Source organism: the organism of the source record quoted next, unplaced genomic scaffold (assembly GCF_019419815.1).
Source record: "Pyrus x bretschneideri cultivar Hongxiangsu unplaced genomic scaffold, Pyrus_bretschneideri_v1 Contig78, whole genome shotgun sequence".
NCBI classification, from domain to species: domain Eukaryota; kingdom Viridiplantae; phylum Streptophyta; class Magnoliopsida; order Rosales; family Rosaceae; genus Pyrus; species Pyrus x bretschneideri.
Genome location: NW_025999818.1, coordinates 1,699,400 through 1,724,561, shown reverse-complemented (window position 1 = coordinate 1,724,561; position 25,162 = coordinate 1,699,400). Strand labels below are relative to the sequence as shown.

The following is a 25,162-nucleotide window of genomic DNA, read 5'->3' as shown; positions in this document are numbered from 1 at the left end:
TCGAAGATTCATCAAGGATTTCTCAAAGGTTTCCCAACCTCTTTGCCGTCTCCTGCAAAAGATGTGACTTTTGATTTCAATAAGGAGTGCACTGCAGCCTTCCAACACCTCAAGGACTTACTAACCACGGCATCCATCATTGTTCCACCTGATTGGAGCCTTCTGTTTGAGCTCATGTGTGATGCATTCGATTATGCGTTAGGGGTTGTTTTAGGCCAAAAAAAGAACAAGAAGCCACATGTTATCTACTACGATCCTGAACATTGAATGATGCTCAATTAAACTATTCAACCACTGAAAAAGAACTTTTTGCCATTGTCTTTGCTTTAGATAAATTTCGATCATATTTACTTGGCATTAAGGTTATTATTTTCATTGATCATGCAACTTTAAAGTATTTGTTCACCAAGAAAGAAGCCAAACCAAGGCTAATTCGATGGATGCTGCTTCTTCAAGAGTTTAACATCGAAATTAAAGACAAAAAAGGGAGTGAAAACGTGGTGGTTGACCACCTAAGCTGTATGGTACATGAGGAGGAGCCCTTACCTATTTCAGAAACATTCCTTGATGAGCAATTGATGTCCATTAAAGTAAGTGAGCCTTGGTATGCTAATTTGGTGAATTATTTGGTGGCTAAACAAGTTCCAAACACTTTAAACAGAACCCAACGTGATAAATTGAAAAAAGATGCTAGATTTTATGTTTGAGATGATCCATACTTGTGGAAATATTGCTCGGATCAGATTATACGTAAGTGTGTGCATCACATGGAATTCAATTCTATTTTAACATTCTGTCACACTTATGCATGTGGGGGACACTTTGGGACACAACGCACAACCCTTAAGGTTTTAGAATGTGGATTTTATTAGCCAACTTTATTTAAGGATGCTAGAACCTTTTGTATGTCTTGTGATCGTTGCCAAAGAATGGGTACTATAAGTGCAAAGGATCAAATGCCGTAAAATGTCATACTTCCTGTTGAAATTTTTGATGTTTGGGGCATTGATTTTATGGGTCATTTTCCTTCCTCACATGGTTTCCTTTATATCTTACTTGCTATGGATTATGTGTCGAAATGGATGGAAGCAAAAGCCACCCGAACTAATGATTCTCGAGTGGTTGCAGATTTCATTAGAACTAACCTATTTGCAAGGTTTGGAATGCCACGAGTAATCATAAGTGGTGGAGGTTCTCATTTTGGCAATCGAACCATTGAGGCTTTGCTCAAGAAGTACAACGTTACGCATAAGGTTTCAACACCTTATCATCCTCAAACCAATAAGCAAGCCGAGGTTTCAAATAGGGAAATCAAGCAAATTCTAGAGAAGATCGTTGGACCAACAAGGAAGGATTAGAGCGTACGTTTGGAGGATGCATTGTGGGCATATCGCACGGCATATAAAACACCCCTTGGCATGTCCCCATTTCGGCTCATCTACGGCAAACCATGCCATCTTCTTGTAGAATTAGAGCACAAGGCGCATTGGGCTGTCAAAACATTCAACATGGACCTTGATGCCGCTGGAATTCATAAGAAGCTCTAATTGAATGAACTTGAAAAGATTAGGCATGAGGCTTATGAAAACGCTCGAATTTACAAGGAGAAGACAAAGGCTTTCCATGAAAAGATGATTCAAGGCAAATCATTCTCCATTGGGCAGAAAGTTCTACTCTTTAATTCCTGCCTTCGCTTGTTTCCTGGTAAGTTGCGTTCTAAGTGGGTTGGCCCATTTGTTATTACTAATGTATTTCCTTATGGTGCAGTCCAAGTTCAAAGCTTGAAAACAGGACAAGAATTCAAAGTGAATGGCCATCAGTTAAAGCCCTACTATGAGAATTTCAAGGAGCATGTTGTGGATGATGTACCCCTCCATGTTGTGGGTACTAGTGAAGCTTAACATGGCATATTCGTCCGGCTGGAAGACATTAAAGTAGACACTTCTTGGGAGGCAACCCATGCATTCAACAAGGAGAAGATGGAACTTCCACTCCAAACCCAGATTTGCGTTTCTAAACCCTTCTCTTTGCTACTTTATTTTATCATTCTTAGTTGTTTGTTATTTGTTTGTTTTTGTGTGAGTCTTCGTGTGAAACATTGAGGACAATGTTTGATTTAAGTGTTGGGGGGGTGGGGGGGTAAACAAGTGTTTTTATGCAAATTCAATTCGTGGGATTCTATCACCTATCACTTCTAATGTTGTTTCTCACTGTTTTAAGTGTTTTTAGTGCATTTTGAACTGTTTTGGTGTGTTTTGAAGTAAAAATCCGAAAAGTTGAAAAAAAATTGAAAAAAAAAAGTGTTTTGAAAAAGCCAAAAAGAGTTGTTTTTGTGTGTTTGTTTGTGTCTTAGGGTACCTTCCAACACAATGATGAGGATTTGGTTTTTAACTGCATGACTGTTAAAGAGAGTTACAAACATAGATGGAAGTTTGATATGCTCTTTGGTTTATGCGTGGTTGTAGTTATAGTTTACGAATTCACATGTAATCACAAAGGATAAAATCAGTTTTTGTAACATGATTGAAGGAATGACCTCAAACTAAAGCTACATCCCTGAAAGACTTGAGCCTAAAACGTTCTTTGGAGAGTATAAATCTATGGTTTCTTGTTTTCTAAAGTCGTTGCATGATCTCATTATTTTTTGCTTGGTTGCTACTTAGAATGCATTTCATCATTATAGTTCCAAATACTAGAACTCATGCCCATTTCATTCAACGCATGATATTGATTGTATAACATAAAATAAGATGAAGTTGTTTAGTTAAACCAAATCCAAAGAGCCTAACCCTTTTGCATATGTATTGTAGGATTACCCCTTTTGAGCCGTTTCAAGCCTATTTTCTTTGCTAGCCACATTATCCTCACCTAGCCTAGATTAGGACTTGCCATACCCGTGTTCTTAAAGGATAGTGAAGCATGACTTAGAATGAATTCCTTTTGATCAACACATTGCAGGAAACAAGTGTGGGGGAAGGTAATAGGGCACGACAAAGAAAGAAAAAAAGAAAAAAAAATCGTGGAAAAGGAAAAAGAAAAGAGAAAAGTTGTAAAAAGAGTTAAGAAATAAGTGAGAATGAACTCACAAGTATTGGTTGTTCAAGAAAGGGTCCAAAAGTTTGAATTTGACCCTAAATGTTGCATGAATCTTCCCTCTGTGTTTAAAAGTTGATTTCTGCCATCAAAAGTGATTTTAAGTGTCAATTTCATTACTTTGCTTCATATTGCTTTAAGAACCTTTGTTTATCCTTTAACTTTCTTTGTTAGCCAATACCTTAGCCTCATTACAAACCCTTGACTTCTCTCTTGATGTTATGTGTTCAATATGTGGAGTTTGAAATTGGTATGAGCATATGGAATCCCTGGTTCTCACTTCTAAGTAGCAGCATTCCATTCATGAGATCATATATATACATGCATTATTAATTCTAGAAACTGCGTCCTTCGTTTAAAACATATGTGAGTGGCTCGTCTACATGTTTCCATCAATCTTCTCACATACACCTAGTGTAGGGAGTGTAGTCAGAAAATCTGAGTGAAAATATAGAGTATATCCAGTGAGGAATTGAGAGAATTCTCTAAGGCATATTACTACATTCAAAATGTTGTTTTAATTGATTAAATGTGAGCTAGTGAATGGTGACTATGATTAAGTATGCTCGGAATAAGGATTGCTTAAATCTATGTGAGTGGTGATCTTTGACATGTTATGTTTCATTGGAAATCCCTGAGGCAAACGTTGGAAGGTTTAGATTGTATGCTTTGTTTCTTTTGTTTGTTTGTTTTGCTCGAGGACTAGCAAAAGCTAAGTGCGGGGGAATTTGATAGGAGCATATTTATGCGACTTAGTTAGCTTGTTCTTGTGCATTTGTGTTGTTATTTCTTAGTTAATGTAGTATTTCAAGTTATTTTCGTGTGTTTGTAGGTTCAAAGGGTTAAAGTAGCAAGAAAGTGCATTTTGGTTCATTTTGGAGCAGTTTTGGGCACTAAATGGATAGCACATGTATGGGCCAAGATGGATGGACGAATTTGGAGTTTAAAAGGCTCAGGAATCTAATAAGAAGATGAAGAAATTAAATTAAATACAAAGAAGATAAGGAATCAGCTCAAAAGAGGAAACATTAACCTTCTCTAACCTTATCTAACCTTATCTTATCTTATCCTATCCTAACATTATCATGCCTTAATCTTAGCTGCAAAGGGACCTAAATATATATATTTCTAGAACCTATTTGAAGCATTCTCTTCTAGAAGTCCCAAATCAGCCACAAAGCACATTGTTTCTAGAAACCCTACAAAGGTGGCGCTTATTCCCTTCTAGAAAGCCTTGCCCTGCCTTGAAACCCATTCTCCTTTCCCTCCAATATTTGCCGCACCCCTCTATCCCTTTTCCCTTGTGGATTCTGATTTATTAGGCCTTATTCCTTGTGGATTTGGGTTATACAAATCCTTTTCTGAAATTAATTGGGCTAAACCCCCTCCTAAGTGGATTTAATGACTTGTGCCAAACCCTAGGGCCCTAATCCTTAAAATCTGCTAAGTTGTAACCCTAATCTAATTAACCCTAGGGTTAGCTGAACCTATATATACGTATTTTCAGCCACAATTTCAGGAGAACCCTCATGCCATTCAGAAAAACCCTTGCCACAAGCCCTAGACACCATTCTACGTCATTCATTCAATCCATTCACATCCATTTACAACCTGCCGCAACTTTCCACCCTCCTCAACCATCATTCATCATCCTAAGCAAGAATACACCATTCATCACCCCCAAAACCACCAACCACACCTTGTGCCGCAACAAGGAAGAAGGAAGAGAGCCCTTAGACGTGCATGCCATTCGAATTGGAGTTGCTGGAACGTTTTAGGTGTAATCTTTCTTGTGTTTTCAATGTTTCAACTCAATAATCTTGGTTTTGTGAGTATGAGGAACTAATCCCCTCTTAGCTAGGGGGAATTTCGAAACCATGGCTATATTTGCAATATGATTTGATTACTTCCAGTTGTGATTTTATGAATTGTGAATTCAATTTACTTATCTGTTTGAATTAAAACTTGTTTGTGTATGTGGGTTGAGAGTGCACACTTCATTTGCATGCATAAATCTAATGCTATGATATAAGGGAGCTTCACCTAATCGTTGTGAACTTATATTCATAAGTAGTAAAGGTTGTTAGTCACAATCATGTTAAGTAAATTCCTGGCATAAGTATCATACGCTTTCATAGTCACGAACGCCTTGTCAACACTTATGATTTTCATAGAATTTACTGATCTTTGATTGTTTCTCTATTATGCGCTTTCATGTACAGAACTTTTGAGGAATAATTTGATTGTGATGCGCTAATTCCATTCAATTCAATGACTTAAGGAAAATCTGAGGGTTAATTTAAGCGTACCTAATTAATTTGGGGTGTTGAGGTTCATGGTTCATTGAAAAAGCAACTGGAGATTGTTTTGTATGCAAGTATGTCATGTGTGGAGAAAGACCTCCTAGCTAGCCCACCATCCATCTATTTCCACCAAATGCATGCAAATATGCCTAGTTTTAGTACTTATTTTGTTTACTTTATTTTCATCCAAAACCAAATCCCCCTTTACTTTGGAGTGTCTAACTAGTTTGAATCTATTTTAGATTTTGTTTTCAAGTGTTTTGAGTCAAGTTAAAACTAAAATTCGTCCAAAATTGTGTTTAGAGTCAAATCTGCCCAGTTTGTGTTTTTAGGCAGTTTTGAGTGTTTTTAGCTTATTTTGAGTTTTGTGAACTTGTTTTGAGTCTTTAAGTTTAGTTAAGTGTTTTAAAGCGTAGGTTTATCTATTTGAGTCAGTTTAAAGTATTTTAGCAATCCCTCCTAATTCCCGTTTTTAGAACGATCCCTACTTACATATATGCTACAATTGTCAAAAGAGGGTTTAATTTGTGTGTTAAGTTGATTTTTGCATCATAATCGACCAACATTTACGACGCCTATGTATTGTGACCCGTCATTGGCCGTCACAAGCCCATCGTAAAAAGGGTTGTTGCAACGCTTTTTACCGTTTTTGCGACACGTTTTGACCGTCCCAAAATGCCATTTTTTTTGTAGTGACCATTTTTGGTATAAATATTAGGGGTCCCTGCATTCCTTCACACGCAAGAAACCCTAAAGCTCAGGCCCCATTTACTGAGATATTGTATATAGAAGGAGGTGAGCTATCGAAGAGCCCTAACCACAGCAAGATGTCTTCTTTAGGTAAGTGCTTATTCTAGCTATGCGATTATATTATTCCACTGTTCATTCTTATACATAATATATTTCACACTGCATTCATTTTGTTTCAAAAGTTACGATATGTAATTAGTAGTGGGCTACTGACCCGACTTTGAAATTTTAACAGGATAACGTGATAATGTGTGTACATTAATAGTAAAGCAAGTAATGTGTGTAGACATTAATAGGAAAGCACTTTGGCTCTCATGATAAAGACTCCCTTATCAAAAAACACATGTTTAGATGTCATTTTATTTCAAGTACATTTTTTTTTATAATTTGTTACATTGCGTAATTTGATTTTGGTTGATCCTAGAAATGAATGGAAGGAGGGGAATTCTTAAGTAAAGCTGCTCTATGCGGTATTACATGGGACTTACATCTTAGACCTACTTGTATATAAATAACACATTCAATAGAGAATAATACAAAATTGAATTAACTCAAATTACTCAATTATTTTTATCTTGGCACTAGAGCAGAGCTTGTCTCTTCCCAAACACAAACCCTAGCTGAAACACAAACCATAGTTGACCATATTTTCTGGTTTGCGTACCGAACCTCAAACCCAAACTAATCTACCGAAATCCTAACCTATTGATGGCCGAAAAATGAAGGCTAGAGTCGTTATTTTCGCCAACCAATCCTCGACAAACTCCAGTGGATCCGCCAACATCAATGCCTACCTTTTGGTTCAAGTTAAGTAACTCAAACTTCAAGGACTAGTCGAATAAGATCGAAGTACAAGCTGCAGTGGCTAGGAAAGCTTCTTACTTCACTGAATAAAAACCCTGAAGTTGAAAAAACTGATCCTGACTATACCAAGTAAATCACCGAAGATGCAATTGTTAGGGGATGGTTGTTGAAAACCATGGAACCCCATATGATTGGTTTGTTTATTGATTTCCAACGGCCAAAGACATTTTGGAAAGTGCAACCTAAATGTTTTATGATGGGTTTGACGAGTTTCAAATCTATCGAACTCTGCTGCAGGGCTACACGAACGAAGCAAGAGGGTCGTCCGATCAACATGTATTTTGCCGAACTGAAAAGTATCTGGTGAGAACTTGATAAGCGTCGTCCTAGCAAAATGGTCTGTACTACAGATCTGAAGAGTCGCAAGGCAAAGCTGATTAATGAATGAGGTTATGACTTTCTTGCTACCCTCAATGATGTATTCGATAGCGTCCAGAGTGATTACCTTCAGACAAAGCCACTTCCTAATGTGGAAGAATGAACGAGGTTATGACTTTCTTGCTAGATTCAATGATGTATTTGATAGTATCCATTGTGATTACCTTCTGACGAAGCCACTTCCTAGTGTGGGAGAATGCTTTAAAAGTGGTTCATCAAGAGGCCGAAAGATAATCAACTATGCTTGAAACTAAGGATCAGTTGGTGACTCTTCCATGGCCATGGTGGCCAAGAAGTCTGTTTCTAAAATTTCCCGCACTACTTGCCTCTCTGATATGGAGTAAGAGAATCTCCATTATGTTTTCAGCAATGGTACTCGGAATACAGATGAAACATGTCTAAAAAACATGGTTATATAGTGGAGAGTCGTAAACAATGGTACTCGGAATCTCCATTATGTTTTTGGGGAGTCGTAAACAATTGAAGGCTGAAAGGAGTTCTTGTACAGGACAAGCCAAAGTAGCTAATATATAGTGGTACTAGAGTTGCAGCGATAGCTGCTGGCTGTAATAAGTAAGAACCAACTGGCGGTAACAGTGATTCCAATATGACTTTCGTCAATACCACAACTAGCCATAAGACCCCTGAACTGGTCTTGTCACTTATTGACCAACTATCTTCTCTCTATGATATTGTTGATGACACTGGTAATCTTGGTAAGGTTTCAATTACATCTGTGGATAGAGATGTGGTGGGATTGTTGACTTCGGTGCAACTGATCCACATATGACAAATCCCTGTTTCATTATATGACAACACCTCATAAAGAGAATGTTGTTACGGCTAATGGTGATGTTGTCCCAGTAACAGGGCCCGACTCTATTGCTTCATATCTCACTTTATCTTTACACCGTAGGTTGTTAATTCTTGCTTTTTTGAACCACTTATTGTTAGTTGGTCAAGTTACTGAACAATTGGATTGTATAGTATTAATGTTTTCTACATTTTGCCTACTTCAAGATATCTAGACTCGAGCAATCATTCAGCATGGCACCAAGCGAAAGGGGCTATACTATGTTGAAGATATGGCATCCAGTCGAGTACATCAAGTTTGTAATAGTAACAACAAGCGCGTTAAGAAGATTTTGGTTGTGGCATTTTTGAATTGGGCATGCATCTTTTGAATATTTGCACAAGTTGCATCCATCTTTATTTAATGGTATTCAAGACTCAAAGTTAAAATGTAGTGTTTGCACTTTAGCTAAAAGTTATTGTGTTTCGTACCCTTTAAGTTTTAACAAAAGAGAATTTCCTTATGGATGTGGTTCATTCAGGTGTTTATGGTCCCTTCCCGATTACTACATGACATGGAATGTGTTGGTTTGTTACATTTGTTAGACAATTGACTTGGGTCTATGTGATGAAAAATAAGAGTACATCAAGTTTGATTCGACCTCATGTTGAGGCAAAACCTGATCACCTCACACAAGTGTTGAAGATGTCTTTTTTTTTTTTTTTTTTGGTTTAAAGTGTTGAAGATGTTGGAGACAGATTGTTTTAAGGCATGTAAATAACTTTGCTATCTTTCATACTTTAATTGCGCCTACACTCGTGTGCAAAGCGAATAAGCCGGTAGATGTTTCTTTGGCCTCAAGTAGAATACGTTTTCTCAATAAACTTCAAACTAAAAGTGAAGTGGTGCCACAGTCTTCATATGGTTACATCAAATTATCTGCATTTGGAAACTACATGCCTTAAGGATGAAACTGATAGACCTTATACAAGTGGGCAAGTATATACTCATCATAAGAGTTTCCAATATAGTTACAACAGTACTGAATATTGGAGCCTTTATTTTTTGTGTGGTTCTAACCTGCTACCTTAACTTCTCAAAGTAGCTGATACAAGGTAGAACATTATTGCAATAAAAGATTTCCAGTTTTCCACATGCATGCGTCTGCAGGAGTACTTATTTATGGATTAATTAATTTGTAATTAGTCTAAATCCTGTGACATGCATGTTTTAAAGGAAGGGGTGGATCTGAAAATGCTCCAGTTGAAATTTTGTCAAAAACAAACTTGTTAGCTGCCTCAGTATAATGAACGCCATCCCAATTCACTCTCACTGACGGGTTTTTGCACGAACCAACAAATATTTGGCTTCCATTTACTGTAACTGTTGTTCCACATCCAGCACTACTGCTATAGTTGTACTTCCCACCAAACCCACAACAAGCAACAAGTGGGAACTCAAACCCTGAAAAAAGTTTCAAGAAAGTTTCATACAACGGAAAATATATAACATTAATGAATTTCTCTAATCTACGATTAGGTTTTAGGTGTGCTCTCGATTGTTATGAAAAACTGATAATCAACACATCACTTATCATATTATATAATACACTAACGCAAATATAAGTCCAACCAACCAAATCCTAAGGACTTGTGAGTCAAACAATGAATCTTAATTTTCGTGATGTGATTATACACCTCATTTTCCACAAGATAATTTTTTATTGATGTGGCTTGTTCACCTCAGTTGTAATATTAGACGGTGCTGAATTGTGGTACATTATATTAAGTGGTAAAAATAGCACTACTCGTCTAAGTTTATAAAGTTACATCTTAGCAGAGGTGACTTTTTTTACCTCCTACTATGTGAAAATGTTTGATTTAATCTAGTCGTACCATTGTTAAGTCGACCATTTTGATAGGACATTTCAAGTCCTAGCCATCCAACGTAACTGACAGAAAAACTTGAATGAACCTATTCCACTCAACATTTCTCTCAGCGTATCGTAACGTATGGTAAATTCAAGTTTTTCTAACAAGGGAGGCCACTAAAATGCAGGTATGTTTTGTGTATAAATATCATACAGTTTGGGTGGCTTACCATATTTTTTGGGCTCCTTGTAAAGAGAGTATTTGACAGAATATATGTCCACGTAAGTAAATGCAGCCGAAGGAAGAACCTTCCTAAGTTGAACTGTGGCTTCCTTCAATTGGTGGTTAAAATACTGAGCCACTTCATTGTAAGACTTTGCGCAGCCAACCTCATCCTTTTGAGCTGATGGAAAATTAGCTAAAATGTAAGGGAGACAGCCAATTGGCCCAGTGTTGTGGATCCAAAACAATCTGGCTCCCAAGTCATATATTTTCTGCATTTTGTGACATCACAACATTATCTCGATGATCATCGATTGGTAAACATATTAAGGCAATAATCAAAAACCCACAAATTAGGTCATTATTTTCAAAGGTTACCTGAATATTTGTTGAGAACTTGGTGATTATATCAGGAACAGATGCATTCACTTCCTTTATAGTCTTGTTTGCAAAGAACCCTTCCCCAAGGTCGTTCTGACCAATGTCAAATGTGTATAAAGCTTTGGGGAAGTACTCATCCTTGGGCAGTAAACTTGCAAATATTCCTCCTGGAAATCAAGATGAAGGGCATGGTTACTTAACATAATCACAACTAGCCCCTCTAGTTGCTCTACTTCTAGATGTTTAGGTATTTGATTATGGGTTTCAAAAAGAAACACACAGTTATCTAATTATATTTGTGCTACTGAACACATGAGAGCATTAAAAAGTGAAATGGTTCTCAAACTCATATTTTAATAAACATAAAAATTATTTTAATTCTTATTCTCTATATGTAAACGTGCCCAAAGCTCAAAAAACAAAATTTCGTTCCAAAACCCTAGTCATAATCTGTAATTGTGTTTGTACGACATGTACTAACCACCAAAAAAGGGGAATCCTACTTATATGGGTTCCACCCATGTAAATGTTGCTTTTATCAAAGAAGTGGTTATTAACTTGATCAGTAGATATTAATCCAAATTGGAACACGCATTGATACATCAATACATTCAAGTTTTAGTAGTTTACCTCTTTGTCTTATGAGTTGTGACCTGAATTTGAGTCGCATTAACTGCATGTACTGAATATCAAGGTAGAAAGGGCTAAATCCACCACTTGGTATAACGCTATTGGGCAGCCTAATTGTGGAAGCTGCAGTGGCAAAATTTGCACCATACGAGAAGTTGGTCCCAAGTGAATCCAAATATGCGCTTAGAAAAGGGTGGCCAACACTATTTGCTGAACCACAAAAGCTTTGTCAGACAACCACCACAGCACAAAAAATAAAAATTATTGAATAGATAAAACTCCAAAAACGAAAAGCAAAGAATTTTACAACTATATCTGAGGAATAATCGGGATGATTATGTCATGTTTAGATGCCATACCCATCTCTTTTTATTTGTGCCATCACGGTTAAATCACGTTCATATTTCATATTCTTATTATTTTTTATCTTATTATCGTTATAAAAAAATTAATATAAAATGTTAACATGGTTTAACCGTGACCGCACAAAATAAAAAAGAATAGAAATGACACTCAAATAGGAAGTCAAATAATCTACTTGAGAATTTTAGGGGTAGTGTCACTTAAGTCAATAAAGTTGGTCCCACGTTGGGGGTTAGCTGCGAGAATTGACAAAACTAGTGCTGAACTACAATTCAATTTGGCTACTATTTTGTGTCTAAATGCAACTTATCAACTAAGAAAAATAGATGTTAGGATTCTAGATAGAAGTAATCAATACATAGACAGTATTTCGTCAAAGTAAACACAAATGCTTTGAGTGAAATAACCTTAAAAAATAATCACTTATCATTTTAAGAAACGTTCACAGATGATCATTTTTTGGAAAAAAAAAATTGAAGGACAAAAAGTAAAAAAACTTCATAAGTTTAAAAGGCAACTTTGTAGTGAAGCCTTTAATAAAAATTTTGGTAATGAATATATATGAAATTTTTTTGAGCGACTGACAAACAATTGAGAAGCGTATAAACTTCAATGGATTCCTTTTAACATGGGCCACACCAAGAAAACTATGCTTTTGGATTCAACAGAAAGGCAACCGGCTCCACGGTTTCAAACAATAATGTTCTGCTTTTGGATTCGTTTTATACATGTACGCATGGTTGAAGTTCGACTTTCTTCTTCCAAACTTGAGGTATTCATCAATTTACCCCCTGAATTTGTGATCATTGGTCAATTTTCCCTCTCAACTTTAATTTTGGCCAATTTCCTCCCTCAACTCTCATAATTAACGGAAGAATAAATGGAAAATTAAAAAGACAAAAGGAAGAAGAAGAGAAAGTTCGAAGAAGTAGATAAAAGATGTAGGGAACATGACTTTTTTGCCCTTTAAAGGAAATCATGCGGATACCTACTTAATGGAAGAATAGATGAAAAATTAAAAAAATTAACAGTAGGGTGCAAATTGACTAATGATGAGAGTTGAGGGGGGAAATTGATCAAAATTAAAGTTGAGAAGGGAAATTGACTAATTATGAGAGTTGAGGGGGTAAATTGGCTAAAATTAAAGTTGAGGGGGGAAATTGGCCAATCCTTACAAGTTCAGATGGTAAATTGACGAATACCTCTCCAAGCTTTAATCTTAGAGTGTATAAGAGATTCCAAGTCAGAAACCCTACATTAATTAAAAAAAAGTATACAATCTTTCGTTTCTATGAGAAAAGAAACACTAATTTAATAATTTAGAACAAAGTATATAGTGATGTGTGCTACTTCATCTAACGGAGGTATCTATTCCAAGTAGTTTCAGATAAACTGTTTTAAGTTTCAAGATCATCAATGAAACAGTTTGGAAACAAGAAGTAATTTCATCCACATAAGAAATAAGTAGAAGCAGAGAAAACTATGAAATAAGTAAGAATTAAGGTAGTCAAAGAACAAATACACATACCGAGGAAATCGATTATGAGACGGCCATCTGAGAATCTTCCCTCCGGCATACCAAAAAATGTCTCGCCATAAGGAGGGGTTGGTGCAATAAGGGATGAGGCCAATCCGCCAGTATCTGAATTAGAGTCCCCAAGGTTAAAGACGGCTGGAAACTGACAGTCCTCCAAAGCGAAGGCAGTAGGGTTCAAAGTGGTGAGATGCAAGTGCGACAAAAGCATGTACGAGCAAAAGAATGAAATGATAACTTTGATAGTAATTATCGGTGACTCCATGGTTGAGAAAATAATACAACAATGATAATTGCAGATGAGATCGATGTATGAAAATTAAGATGTCACTACTACAGTTTATATAACGCAAGCTAGGAATTGAAGGTGGAAGTTTCAAATTAAAACTAAAAGTTGACCCATGAAAGGACACATGTCCATGTTTAAGTCGTGACACGTGAGTTGTATTGTCCAATTCTAGAAGGGCACCAAGTGAGTTCCACAGAGAGCCATACACTTGGTTGACTTTTGTCATGCACGTGAGATTACGATTACCTATGTTTGTTAGCTAATAAGGAATATGTATTATTAGAGTTTCTAGCTTAAACGGTCATGATTGTATTACAAAGCTTGTATAGGATATGAATTATGGATATTCATGGTGACAAGTTTGGATTGAAAACGATCACACAATGGGTACGTAGTATCCTTATTAAACCACCGTCTTTGGTGTAAATATTTGGGTTCCATACATGTAAATGTTGCTTTTATCTAAGAAGTGGTTATTAACTTGATCAGTAGATATTAATCCAAATTGGAACACGCATTGATACATCAATACATTCAAGTTTTAGTAGTTTATCTTTTTGCCTTATGAGTCGTGATCTGAATTTAAGTCGCATTAACTGCATGTACTGAATATCAATGAAGAAAGGGCTAAATCCACCACTTCGTATAACGCTATTGGGCAGCCTGATTGTGAAAGCTGCAGTGGCAAAATTTGCATCGTACGAGAAGTTGGTCCCAAGTGAATCCAAATATGCGCTTAGAAAAGGGTGGCCAACACTATTTGCTGAACCACAAAAGCTTTGTCAGACAACCACCACAGCACAAAAAATAAAAATTATTGAATAGATAAAACTCCAAAAACGAAAAGAAAAGAATTTTACAACTATATCTGAGGTATCGGGATGATTATGTCATGTTTGGATGCTATTTTCATTTTTTTTTTATTTATGAGATCACGGTTAAGTCACGTTAATATTTCATATTCTTATTATTTTTTATCTTATTATCGTTATAAAAAAATCAATACAAAATATTGATACGGCTTAACCGTGACCGCACAAAATAAAAAATTAGAAATGACACTCAAACATGAAGGCAAACAATCTACTTGAGAATTTTAGGGGTAGTGTCGCTTAAGTCAATAAAGTTGGTCCCACGTTGGGGGTTAGCTGCAAGAATTGACAAAGCTAGTGCTGAACTACAATTCAATTTGGCTACCATTTTGTGTCTAAATGCAAATTATCAACGAAGAAAAATAGATGTTAGGATTCTAGATAGAAGTAGTCAATACATAGACAGTATTTCGTCAAAGTAAACACAAATGCTTGGAGTGAAATAACCTTAAAAAATAATCACTTATCATTTTAAGAAACGTTCACAGATGATCATTTTTTAGGAAAAAAAAATTGAAAGACAAAAAGTAAAAAAACTTCATAAGTTTAAAAGGCAACTTTGTTGTGGAGCCTTTAATAAAAATTTTGGTAATGAATATATATATGAAATTTTTTTGAGCAACTGATACACCAAGAAATTGTATTATTGATATAATATTTCTTGTTACATTTATTAATTAATATTATTTCGTAAATTCATAACATATAAATTATGTTATACACTTATTCTATAACATGTGAGTTAATAATATTATGTTATAATGTGACCTACATGCCAAAAAATTTCATCCCATCAAAGTTAAATTATGGCAAGTGACAAACAATTGAGAAGCGTATAAACTTCAATGGATTCCTTTTAACATGGGCCACACCAAGAAAACTATGCTTTTGGATTCAACAGAAAGGCAACCGGCTCCACGGTTTCAAACAATAATATTCTGCTTTTGGATTCGTTTTATACAGGTACGCATGGTTGAAGTTCGACTTTCTTCTTCCAAACTTGAGGTATTCATCAATTTACCCCTTGAATTTGTGATCATTGGTCAATTTTCCCCCTCAACTTTAAATTTAGCCAATTTCCTCCCTCAACTCTCATAATTAACGGAAGAATAAATGGAAAATTAAAAAGAGAAAAGGAAGAAGAAGAGAAAGTTCGAAGAAAAGGAAGAAGATAAAAGGTGTAGGGAAAATGACTTTTTTGTCCTTTAAGGGCAGTCGTGCGGATACCTACTTAACGGAAGAATAGATGGAAAATTAAAAAAATTAATAGTAGGGTGCAAATTGACTAATAATGAGAGTTGAGGGGGAAAATTGACCAAAATTAAAGTTGAGAGGGGAAATTGGCTAAAATTAAAGTTGAGGGGAGAAATTGGCCAATCCTTACAAGTTCAAAGGGTAAATTGACGAATACCTCTCCAAGCTTTAATCTTAGAGTGTATAAGAGATTCCATGTCAGAAACCCTACATTAATTAAAAAAAAAGTACACAATCTTTCGCTTCTATGAGAAAAGAAACACTAATTTAATAATTTAGAACAAATTAAGTATATAGTGATGTGTGCTACTTCATCTAACGGAGGTATCTATTCCAAGTAGTTTCAGATAAACTGTTTTAAGTTTCAAGATCATCAATGAAACAGTTTGGAAACAAGAAGTAATTTCATCCACATAAGAAACAAGTAGAAGCAAGAGAAAACTATGAAATAAGTAAGAATTACAGTAGTTAAAGAACAAATACACATACCGAGGAAATCGATTATGAGACGGCCATCTGAGAATCTTCCCTCCGGCATACCAAAAAATGTCTCGCCATAAGGAGGGGTTGGTGCAACAAGGGATGAGGCCGCCAATCCACCAGTATCTGAATTAGAGTCCCCAAGGTTAAAGACGGCTGGAAACTGACAGTCCTCCAAAGCGAAGGCAGTAGGTTTCAAAGTGGTGAGATGCAAGTGCGACAAAAGCATGTACGAACAAAAGAATGAAATGATAACTTTGATAGTAATTATCGGGGACTCCATGGTGGAGAAAATAATACAACAATGATAATTGCAGATGAGATCGATGTATGAAAATTAAGATGTCACTACTACTGTTTATACAGCGCAAGCTAGGAATTGAAGGTGGAATTTTCAAATTAAAACTAAAAGCTGACCCATGAAAGGACACATGTTCATGTTTAAGTCGTGACACGTGAGTTGTATTGTCCAATTCTACAAGGGCAGCAAGTGAGTTCCACAGAGAGCCATACACTTGGTTGGCTTTTGTTATGCACGTGAGATTATTAGAGATTACGATTACCTATGTTTGTTAGCTAATAAGGAATATTTATTATTAGAGTGTCTAGCTTAAACGGTCATGATTGTATTACAAAGCTTGTATAGGATATGAATTATGGATATTCATGGTGACAAGTCTGGATTCAAAACGATCACACAGTGGGTACGTAGTATCCTTATTAAACCACCGTCTTTGGTGTAAATATTAGGGTTCCCTGCTGATACAACCCGATCTCAATCGGTATTATCTACATACCATGATTGGCAAGTGCGAACCGAAACCTGAGGGTTACGAAAGCCTTTCTAACATGCTTATGCTAAGAACATGTAAAACATGGATGCAAATTTGTTGCAAAATAAAGTAAACATAATTAAAAATTCGTAAATTAAACATGACATTGGTCAGGTACTGATCATTGATAGTTAAAATATGAGAAATGCTTGAACATGTCCAGAGCATACCACTAAGCAAGAACACAGTGGGAGAAATATTATATAAAGGCGCGATTACAAAGAAAAGGGTCCTACATAAAAGGGAGGAAGGCTCGAAGCTACTAATATGGGAATGCCTCAATGTCGGAGTTGTACGCCTCGTTTCTAAGTCCTTAAGGGTGCACAAAACAAAGGGTGAGTGGAAGAAAGTTTATGATAATAATAAGTAAAACCAATGTGAACATACTAACCCCCAATTGTAGAAAACTCATATAGTAATACATAATAGGCTTTTTTGAAAGCTCTAGCATGCTATAAAAACGTTCATAAATAATATAACCATGTATTCAAATAGTGGTATCATAATCACTGAAAGGCAAATTTGTAAAACGTTCATAAATCATATAACCGCGTACTTAAATAGGGGTATCATAGTCGCCGAAAGCCAAATTCGTAAAACGTTTCGTATATCATATACCTATGTACTTAAATAGTGGTATTGTAATTGTCCAAAGGCAAATCCATAAAGTGTTCGCAAATCATATAACAATGTACTTAAATGGGAGTATCATAGTCGCCCGAAGGCAAAATCATCACTCGAGGGTGAAGCTATACGACACTGGGTTACACCAGTGAAGAAATGGTAGGCCCCATCACTTGAAGGTGAAGTTGTACGATACTGGATTGAACCAGTGAATAAATATAATACATAATAAACCTACACTAGCCGTTACTAGTGAAGCTGTCCGACAATGGTTTCGCCAGTGAAGCTGGGAGTATGTCATAAATTATTTCAATATGCATAAATAGCACACCAAATTCATCACCCGAAAGTGAAGTTGTTCAATACTGAGTTGCGCCAATGAAGAAGTATGGTATGCCCCATTACTCGCAAGAAACCCTAAAGCTCATGCCCTATTTAGTGAGATATTGCATACAAAGGGAGTTGAGCCGTAGAAGAGCCTTAACCGTAGCAAGATTTCTCCTTCAGGTAAGTCGTTATTCTAGCTATGTGATTATATTATTCCGCTATTCATTCTTATACATAATATGTTTCACACTGCATTCATTTTGTTTCCAAAGTTGCATTATGTAATTAGTAATGGGTTACTTACCAGACTTTGAAATTTTAACAAGATAATGAGATAATGTGTAGACATTAATAGTAAAGCACTTTGGTGCTCATGATCCAGATTCTCACCTTATCAGAAAACACATGTTTAGATGTCATTTTGTTTCAATTACATTTTTATAATTTGTTACACTGTAATTTGATTTTGGTTGATCCTAGAACTGAAAGGGAGGAGAAGAATTCTTGAGTAAAGCTGCTCTATGCGGTATTACATGGGACTTACATGTTAGACCAACAACCGTTTTTTTGCGTGAGTCAATATTTTTTGTATGTATTTTTTAATATTATAATTCCCTTCTTGTTATGGTTTTCTTGTAAAACTACTTGTATATAAATCACACCTTCAATAGAGAAGAATATATAATTGAATTAACTCAAATTACTCGATTATTTTTATCTTGGCACCAGAGGAGATTCATTTAGACTTGTCTCTTCCCAAACACAAACCCTAGCTGAAACCACAAACCATAGCAGGCCATGTTTTCTGGTCTACGTACTGATCCTCAAAGCCAAACTAATCTACCGAAATCCTAATCGATCGATGGCCAAAGAGATGAAGGCTAGAACCCTAGTGGATCCACCAATATCAATGCCTACCATTTGGTTCAAGTAACTCAAACTTCAAAGTTTTATTGAACATGATCGACGTACACGCTGCAGGGCTAGGAAAGATTGCTTATTTCACTGAAAAAACCCCGAAGTTGATAAAACTGATCCCGACCATACCAAGTGAATCATTGAAGATGCAATTGTTAGGAGGATGGTTGTTGAAAACCATGGAACCCCATCTACTTGGTTTGTTTATTGATTTTCCAACTGCCAAAGACCTTTTGGAAAGTGCAACCTGATAGGATTTTTACTACCTACAAAAGTAAGGATAAAAATACTTAAAAATACTTGCAAGAGTAGAACGCAATTGTAGTATGAACAGCTCAAGCAATGTCGTTTCCACATGGATTAAATGAATAATTTGTGTTTAAACTAATTCTTAATTAATTACTTGAAACAAAGTTTAGGAAAATGTTGATTTTGTGACAAAAAAAATAATAAAAACGAATTTAACAAAAAAACAACAAAAAACAAATTAAGAAATCAACTAGCAAAACCAATTTAAAAAGACACTAGGGTTCTGCCGTCACCTTAACAATCCTACGTGGTTCTCCCAATCACTTATGAATTACCCATGCATATTTTGAAGGTTAAGTTTTCCTAATACATGTCTTACTTGGAACCTCCAATATAGAACGTATATCTAACATGCAACCCGTCCGGACATTCGGATCAAATATGAACATGAAAAACTCATTAAGTTTTATAAAAACCCTTTGAAAAACCATGCAACCCTTAAGACATGGTGTTCATCCTAAGTGAAATTACAATTATTAACCACAAGAAGCCGATGCCAATTTCAAGGAACCTTCGGACCAAAATTGCATCAAATTACTTTTCTAAATATCATAATGGTTGTGAATCACTAAGACACTTAGTTTAAAATACAGTGATCAATAATTCAAAACATGCATGCATAATATCGTAGTTCATTGAAAATAAATTACATATTCTTGCTAAGCTCGTGGCCTCGCCCTAGCAAAAGAAACTAGTTACAAACAACCATAAAACAAAATATTATTAAGAACATGGAAAGAAAACAGCTTGTAAATAAACTTCAATCGTTAAAAGCTTTCTAAATTAGTGTGTCCAAAGTAGTGCATCTTATTGATGCACAAAATCGGGTCGATCTTGGACCAACGTAAATTCGACCATGAATCACATAAATGAACAAGAACACAATGATATATCGTGGTTAGAGGCTAGGTTTTTCACTCTTTTCTATTCTTTGCCCTCATTTGCACTGTCTTCAAGTGAGGGTTCACCTTCATGAAGCCCAAATACTAAGGCCTAATTTATGGTACAACAGAAGTCCCTCAAGTCTTCAGTCAAGAGAGTCTTTTAACTGAAGACTTCAAATTCAATCCATGTGCGGGCCGAAATGACTAGATGTCGTCCAGAATCAGTAATCGACATGAGGCGTTGCTCAACGTGAAGTAATACTCAGCTAGAAGTAGCACATGTTGCGAGGCTGCTCGGCTAGAGGCAGTGCTCTCGGCGAGGCGGTTGCTAGACTATAGGCAATGCTCATTGTGAGACGGCTCAGCTCGTGGCGTTCCTTGTTGCGAGTATGCGTCTATGTGAGTGTGCACTCAATATGAGTGAACTCTCGACATAAGTCAGGTCCGCTTGTCGAGTTCACATATTAGGTCTATATGTTGGGTCAGCGGATCGGGTCCACACGCTGGGTCTTTAAGTCGGGGCCATATGTAGGGTCTTTGAGTTAGGTCCACAAGTTAGGTTTGTGAGTCGAGGTTCGAGCTCAAGGGTGTCCAAGTTTGTGGGCGTCCAATCTCGTAAGTGCCCAAACAAATGGGTATCTGAGCTCGCGGGTATCTGATCACATAGGTATCTAAATGAGCGAGTGTCCTAGCAAACGGGTGTCCAATCAATCAGAAGATCACCTTTTGGACTCAATCTTTGTCACCAAAAGCATGTGCCGAGTAGTGTGCGCTACCATTACTTTATGATAAGAGTCCCTCATAATCACCAATTAATACTATTAGCAACAAATATATAAACAAAGCATGTTTTTCTCTACTAGGATTGCGAACAAGTGCAGGGTAACAAGTTCTAATATGGTACCCCATTTGCATGGTGTATGCTTAACAGTGGTACGTGTCATACTAAATATATAAAATATGAATATAAAATAATATGTGCCATTACAAGTGCGGCATGCCTAAATAAAAGTCATGTGACAGATAAATATGAAGACTAGGGAACACATATATGCATATTGTGCCACGAATCAGCTGTATTTCACCACAAACATTAAAATAATGTAAGTATGTCTGAGGCGTTCAGGCTGTGCCGCGTTTTATGGTAGTGGTCATGTTATAAGAATACATATATAGCAATAATAATATTATTAAATAATGAGCTGTTATGTTAATAGAACATAAATGATAATAATAAAGTAATAAAATAACAAAAGAAAAAGATCTTATCTCCTTCTGGGGTTTCTCCGTACAGTGCGCATGGCCGGAAATTTTATAGGGATGCCTCCGGCGCGTTTGCGGCGGCGGCGTCTCTCGGGTTGAGTGGGGATGACAGTCCGAGTCCCCCGATTCAACTGGTTTTGGTGGCTTTTCGAGTAGACGAAGGGGACTCCGTCAATAGCGCATGGCAGCTACCTCGACCTGGGTTAGATGACGGTGGTTTTGTCTGGGTTTCGTAGACCGACCCACCGCGGTGCGGCTGGAGAGAAGCCGATATTCCTGAGTTGCGCGATTTGAAGGTCACGGCTGCAAGTTGCAGCCTGGGTGAGCAGCGGCTGCGATTTGATTCTTCTGAGGAATCCACCATTTTTCATGTAATTTTCAAATGCCATTGAGAAGAACGGAAAAAGCTCTCAGATTTCCTTGTGATTCGAGGAGAAAGGTCGGCTCTGGAGTTCTGCAAAGGCTGTAACTCTAATCCCACAACCGAAGAGAGAACCAAATAACCGAGAGAGGAAATGGAAGTTGGAATTTTTTTTCTCGCTCCAAAAGCATCACCTTCTCTCTCGAGTTCTTGAATGACGGAAGAAGAGATTGGGGATTTGGGGTTTTCTGGAAAAGCCAAAGAGGGAGGTTTTGGGTTCTCGGGTTTGTAGATTAACGGTGGAGTGTGGTGAGGTTGTGACGGTTTCACGGTGGAGGGATGAAAAATTGAGAGAGAACCGATATAGCTTTTCATGTCGATTCCCACTGACAGCACTAAATGTTGATGCACAAAATCGGGTCAATCTTGGATCAACGTAAATTTGACCGTAAATCACACAAACGTACAAGAACACAAAATATATCGTGGTTCACCCAAGTTAGGATTACATCTACACTGATGTCGATTCAATTTCACTACATAAATTGAGGGTTACAATGTACATAGAGATTATGAATGCTAGGGTTTTCTCTCTTTTTCTATTATTTGCCCTCATTTGCTCTCTCTTCAAGCGAGGGTGAAGAATCCCTTTTATATAAATAAGGGTTTCCTTCACCTCCTATATACATCATGGGCTAGGTCATGAAGCCCAAATACTAAGGTCCAATGTATGGTACAACACGTCCCCTCCCTTCCCCCAAAAAAAAACCACCTAATGTCTAAGTAGCCTTATTATTAATAATACAAAATAAAACCTTACCTAGAAAATGTCTTATAAAAATTAGGAAACATAATATAATAAAATAACTAGAAAATATATTCTTATTCAAACTTTGAGAAATCATAGCAGACACAAAGAATCCCATGTTTTTTGGACCTTCAGGGCTCCAAATCAGCCCCAAAACTGCTTGAATTAAAGTTTAGGACGTCCTGAACAACTTTGCAGAAGGGCCCGTTATCAAAAGATACCATCTTGAAAGCCAAAACGCTCAATTAACCCTACAACGTTATTTTGACAACACTGCACACTACTTCTTTATTCTATCGCTAGAAAATAACCGATTGGTGGAAAATATGATATTTTGACACGATCAAGCTAAGCAACTCACAAACATCCTCCAATTAGAATCACTATGAAATTGGTCCATTTGATCATTTTTTCGTGGAGGAAGTCGGAAGTCGGAAGTCCTATATTGACAATACAATTCAAAGTATCAAAATTTTTCTAAAATAAACTAAGATTAGGGTAAAATATATAGTAAAATATAGACTCATCACAACCCAAATGTTTATATTGGGTTTAACAAGTCTCAAATCTATTAACTCCGCTGCAGGGCTACCCAAACAAAGCAAGATCACAAACTGAAATGTATCTGGCAAGAACTCGATAAGTGTCGTCCTAGCAAAAGAGTCAGTACTGCTGATCTGAAGAGTCACAAGGTAGAGTTGATGAATGGGCAAGGTTATGACTTTCTTGCTAGACTCGACGATGTATTTGATAGCGTCCACAATGATTACCTTCGGTCAAAGCCACTTCCTAGTGTGGAAGAATGCTTTAATAGTGGTTCATCAGGAAGCCCAAAGGTAATTAACTATGCTTGAAACTGTTGATCCTAAAAACTACTTAGCTTACTTGGCGCGCAGGCCGAATAGTGAGTAAGCTAATTACGTCCTTCGGTTGAATGAAGGGCATGCCAACTTGTCGGCCGAGCTCAGCCAAGGAGTAATTAAAATGTATGTTGATGTGGTGTTGAGCGCGTTGTTGACTTATGAATCTTGCAACTATAGCCGAGGAAGGAACACGTCTTAGCCTTTGTGTTCTAGAGCCTAAAGATAAGGTTGCTAGTTCTGCGAAGTTCAATATCAAATTTGGATTTCAATGTGTTGAATGTTAGTAATCTAGTAACACCTCACTTCGCCGAGAAGGATGATGAGATGACTTCCTCCAACAAGGACTCGAAAATCCTTACTGATCGAGACTTAGATAAGTAACCAGTCAGTCTCAAAGCAGTGTTATTTATCCAAACTGAAGATGTTGCCAGTTGTCACCACAATGCTATTTATCCAAACTGAAGGTGTGTTGGTGCGAAAAAGGAAAATAAAAATCTCCAGGTCTTTGAAAGGTCTTGCGTAGAGCGAGAGTTTGCACATAACAGTTTTGTGTGTTAATTTGGAAGGGTTTGTATGTCATCCGCCGCTTGGTATTTAAAGAGACATGCATGCACAAGTCGTGAAAACCAATCCCAGTTGCACTGACTCTGAGTCTTTATTCGTTGCTGCTGACCACGCACTTATCCCATGCATAATGACAATAATAAATGAAGCTCTCAAACTTTATCTCATGTGCACTAAGTCCACGCCTTATCACATCAATCAAAGCTTGATCCCATCTTTTCTATCCTGACCTTTCAATACAATATTTTTCAAAGATTCAATCCTAATTACATCATCACCATGGTGGCCAAGAACTCCGCTTCTAGAATTTCCCTCTCTACTTGCCTACCTGATATTGAGAAGGATAATCTCTATTATGTTTTTAGCAATGGTACTCGGAATACAGATGAAACATGTTTCAAAAAACATGGTTATTTGGATTGGTTTTTGGAAAGTCATAAACAACTGAAGACTGCAAGGAGTTCTCGTCGCACAGGACAAGCCAAAGTAGCTGATAGAGGTACAAGAGTCGCAGCAATAGTTATTGGCCACAATAAGGAGGAACCAACTGGAGGTAGCAGCAGTTCTAATATGACTTCGGTCAATACCACTACTGGGCATAAGACCCCTGAACTGGTCTTGTCACTTATTGACCAACTATCTTCTTTCTCTAATATTGTGGATGATACATGTAATCTTTGGTAAAGTTTCAATTGCATCTGTTGATAGAGATGTCGGTGGGATTATTGACTTCAGTGCAATTGATCGCATGACATATGACAAAACCCTATTGTGGTATATGACAACACATCCTAAAGAGAGTGTTGTTACGACTAATGGTGATGTTGTCCCAACAACAGGCGCCGACTCTATTGCCTTAACTCTCACTTTATCTTTACACCGCACGTCGTTAATTCTTACTTTATTGAACCACTTATTGTCAGTTGGTCAAGTTATTGAACAATTGGATTGTATTGTATTAATGTTTCTTACATTTTGCGTACTTTAGGATATCTAGATTCGGACGATTATTCGACGTGGAACTAAGAGAAAGGAGGTTATATTATGTTGACGATGTGGCATCCGGTCAAGTACATCAAGTTCGCTGTAGTAATAGTGAGCGGGTTAAGAGGATTTGGCTGTGGCATCGTCGACTTGGGCATGCATCTTTTGAATATTTACACAAGTTGCTTCCATCTTTATTTAATGGTGTTCAAGACTGAGTTAAAATGTAATGTTTGCACTTTAGCTAAAAGTCTTTGTGCTTCGTACCTTTTTAAGTTTTAGTAAAAGAGAATTTCCTTTTGGATTTGGTTCATTCGGATGTTTGAGGTCCCTTTCCGATTACTACA

At 36.8% G+C, this 25,162-nt stretch overlaps 2 protein-coding genes across 2 annotated transcripts; both read right to left on the bottom strand.

The window, feature by feature from the left end:
• Positions 1-9,160: 9,160 nt before the first annotated feature.
• Positions 9,161-13,531, bottom strand: LOC103953151 (esterase). Its single transcript, XM_009364878.3, has 5 exons — positions 13,177-13,531; positions 11,286-11,495; positions 10,653-10,822; positions 10,282-10,546; positions 9,161-9,645 (listed from the first exon to the last, which is right to left on the bottom strand). The coding sequence occupies exons 1-5, from the start codon at positions 13,445-13,447 to the stop codon at positions 9,389-9,391; spliced, it is 1,173 nt and encodes a 390-aa protein (XP_009363153.2). The 5' UTR covers positions 13,448-13,531; the 3' UTR covers positions 9,161-9,388.
• A 131-nt stretch (positions 13,532-13,662) lies between these two features.
• LOC108867650 (alpha-L-fucosidase 3-like) lies at positions 13,663-18,488 on the bottom strand. Its single transcript, XM_018648908.2, has 2 exons — positions 16,087-18,488; positions 13,663-14,234 (listed from the first exon to the last, which is right to left on the bottom strand). The coding sequence occupies exons 1-2, from the start codon at positions 16,358-16,360 to the stop codon at positions 13,957-13,959; spliced, it is 552 nt and encodes a 183-aa protein (XP_018504424.2). The 5' UTR covers positions 16,361-18,488; the 3' UTR covers positions 13,663-13,956.
• Between the last annotated feature and the right edge of the window lie 6,674 nt (positions 18,489-25,162).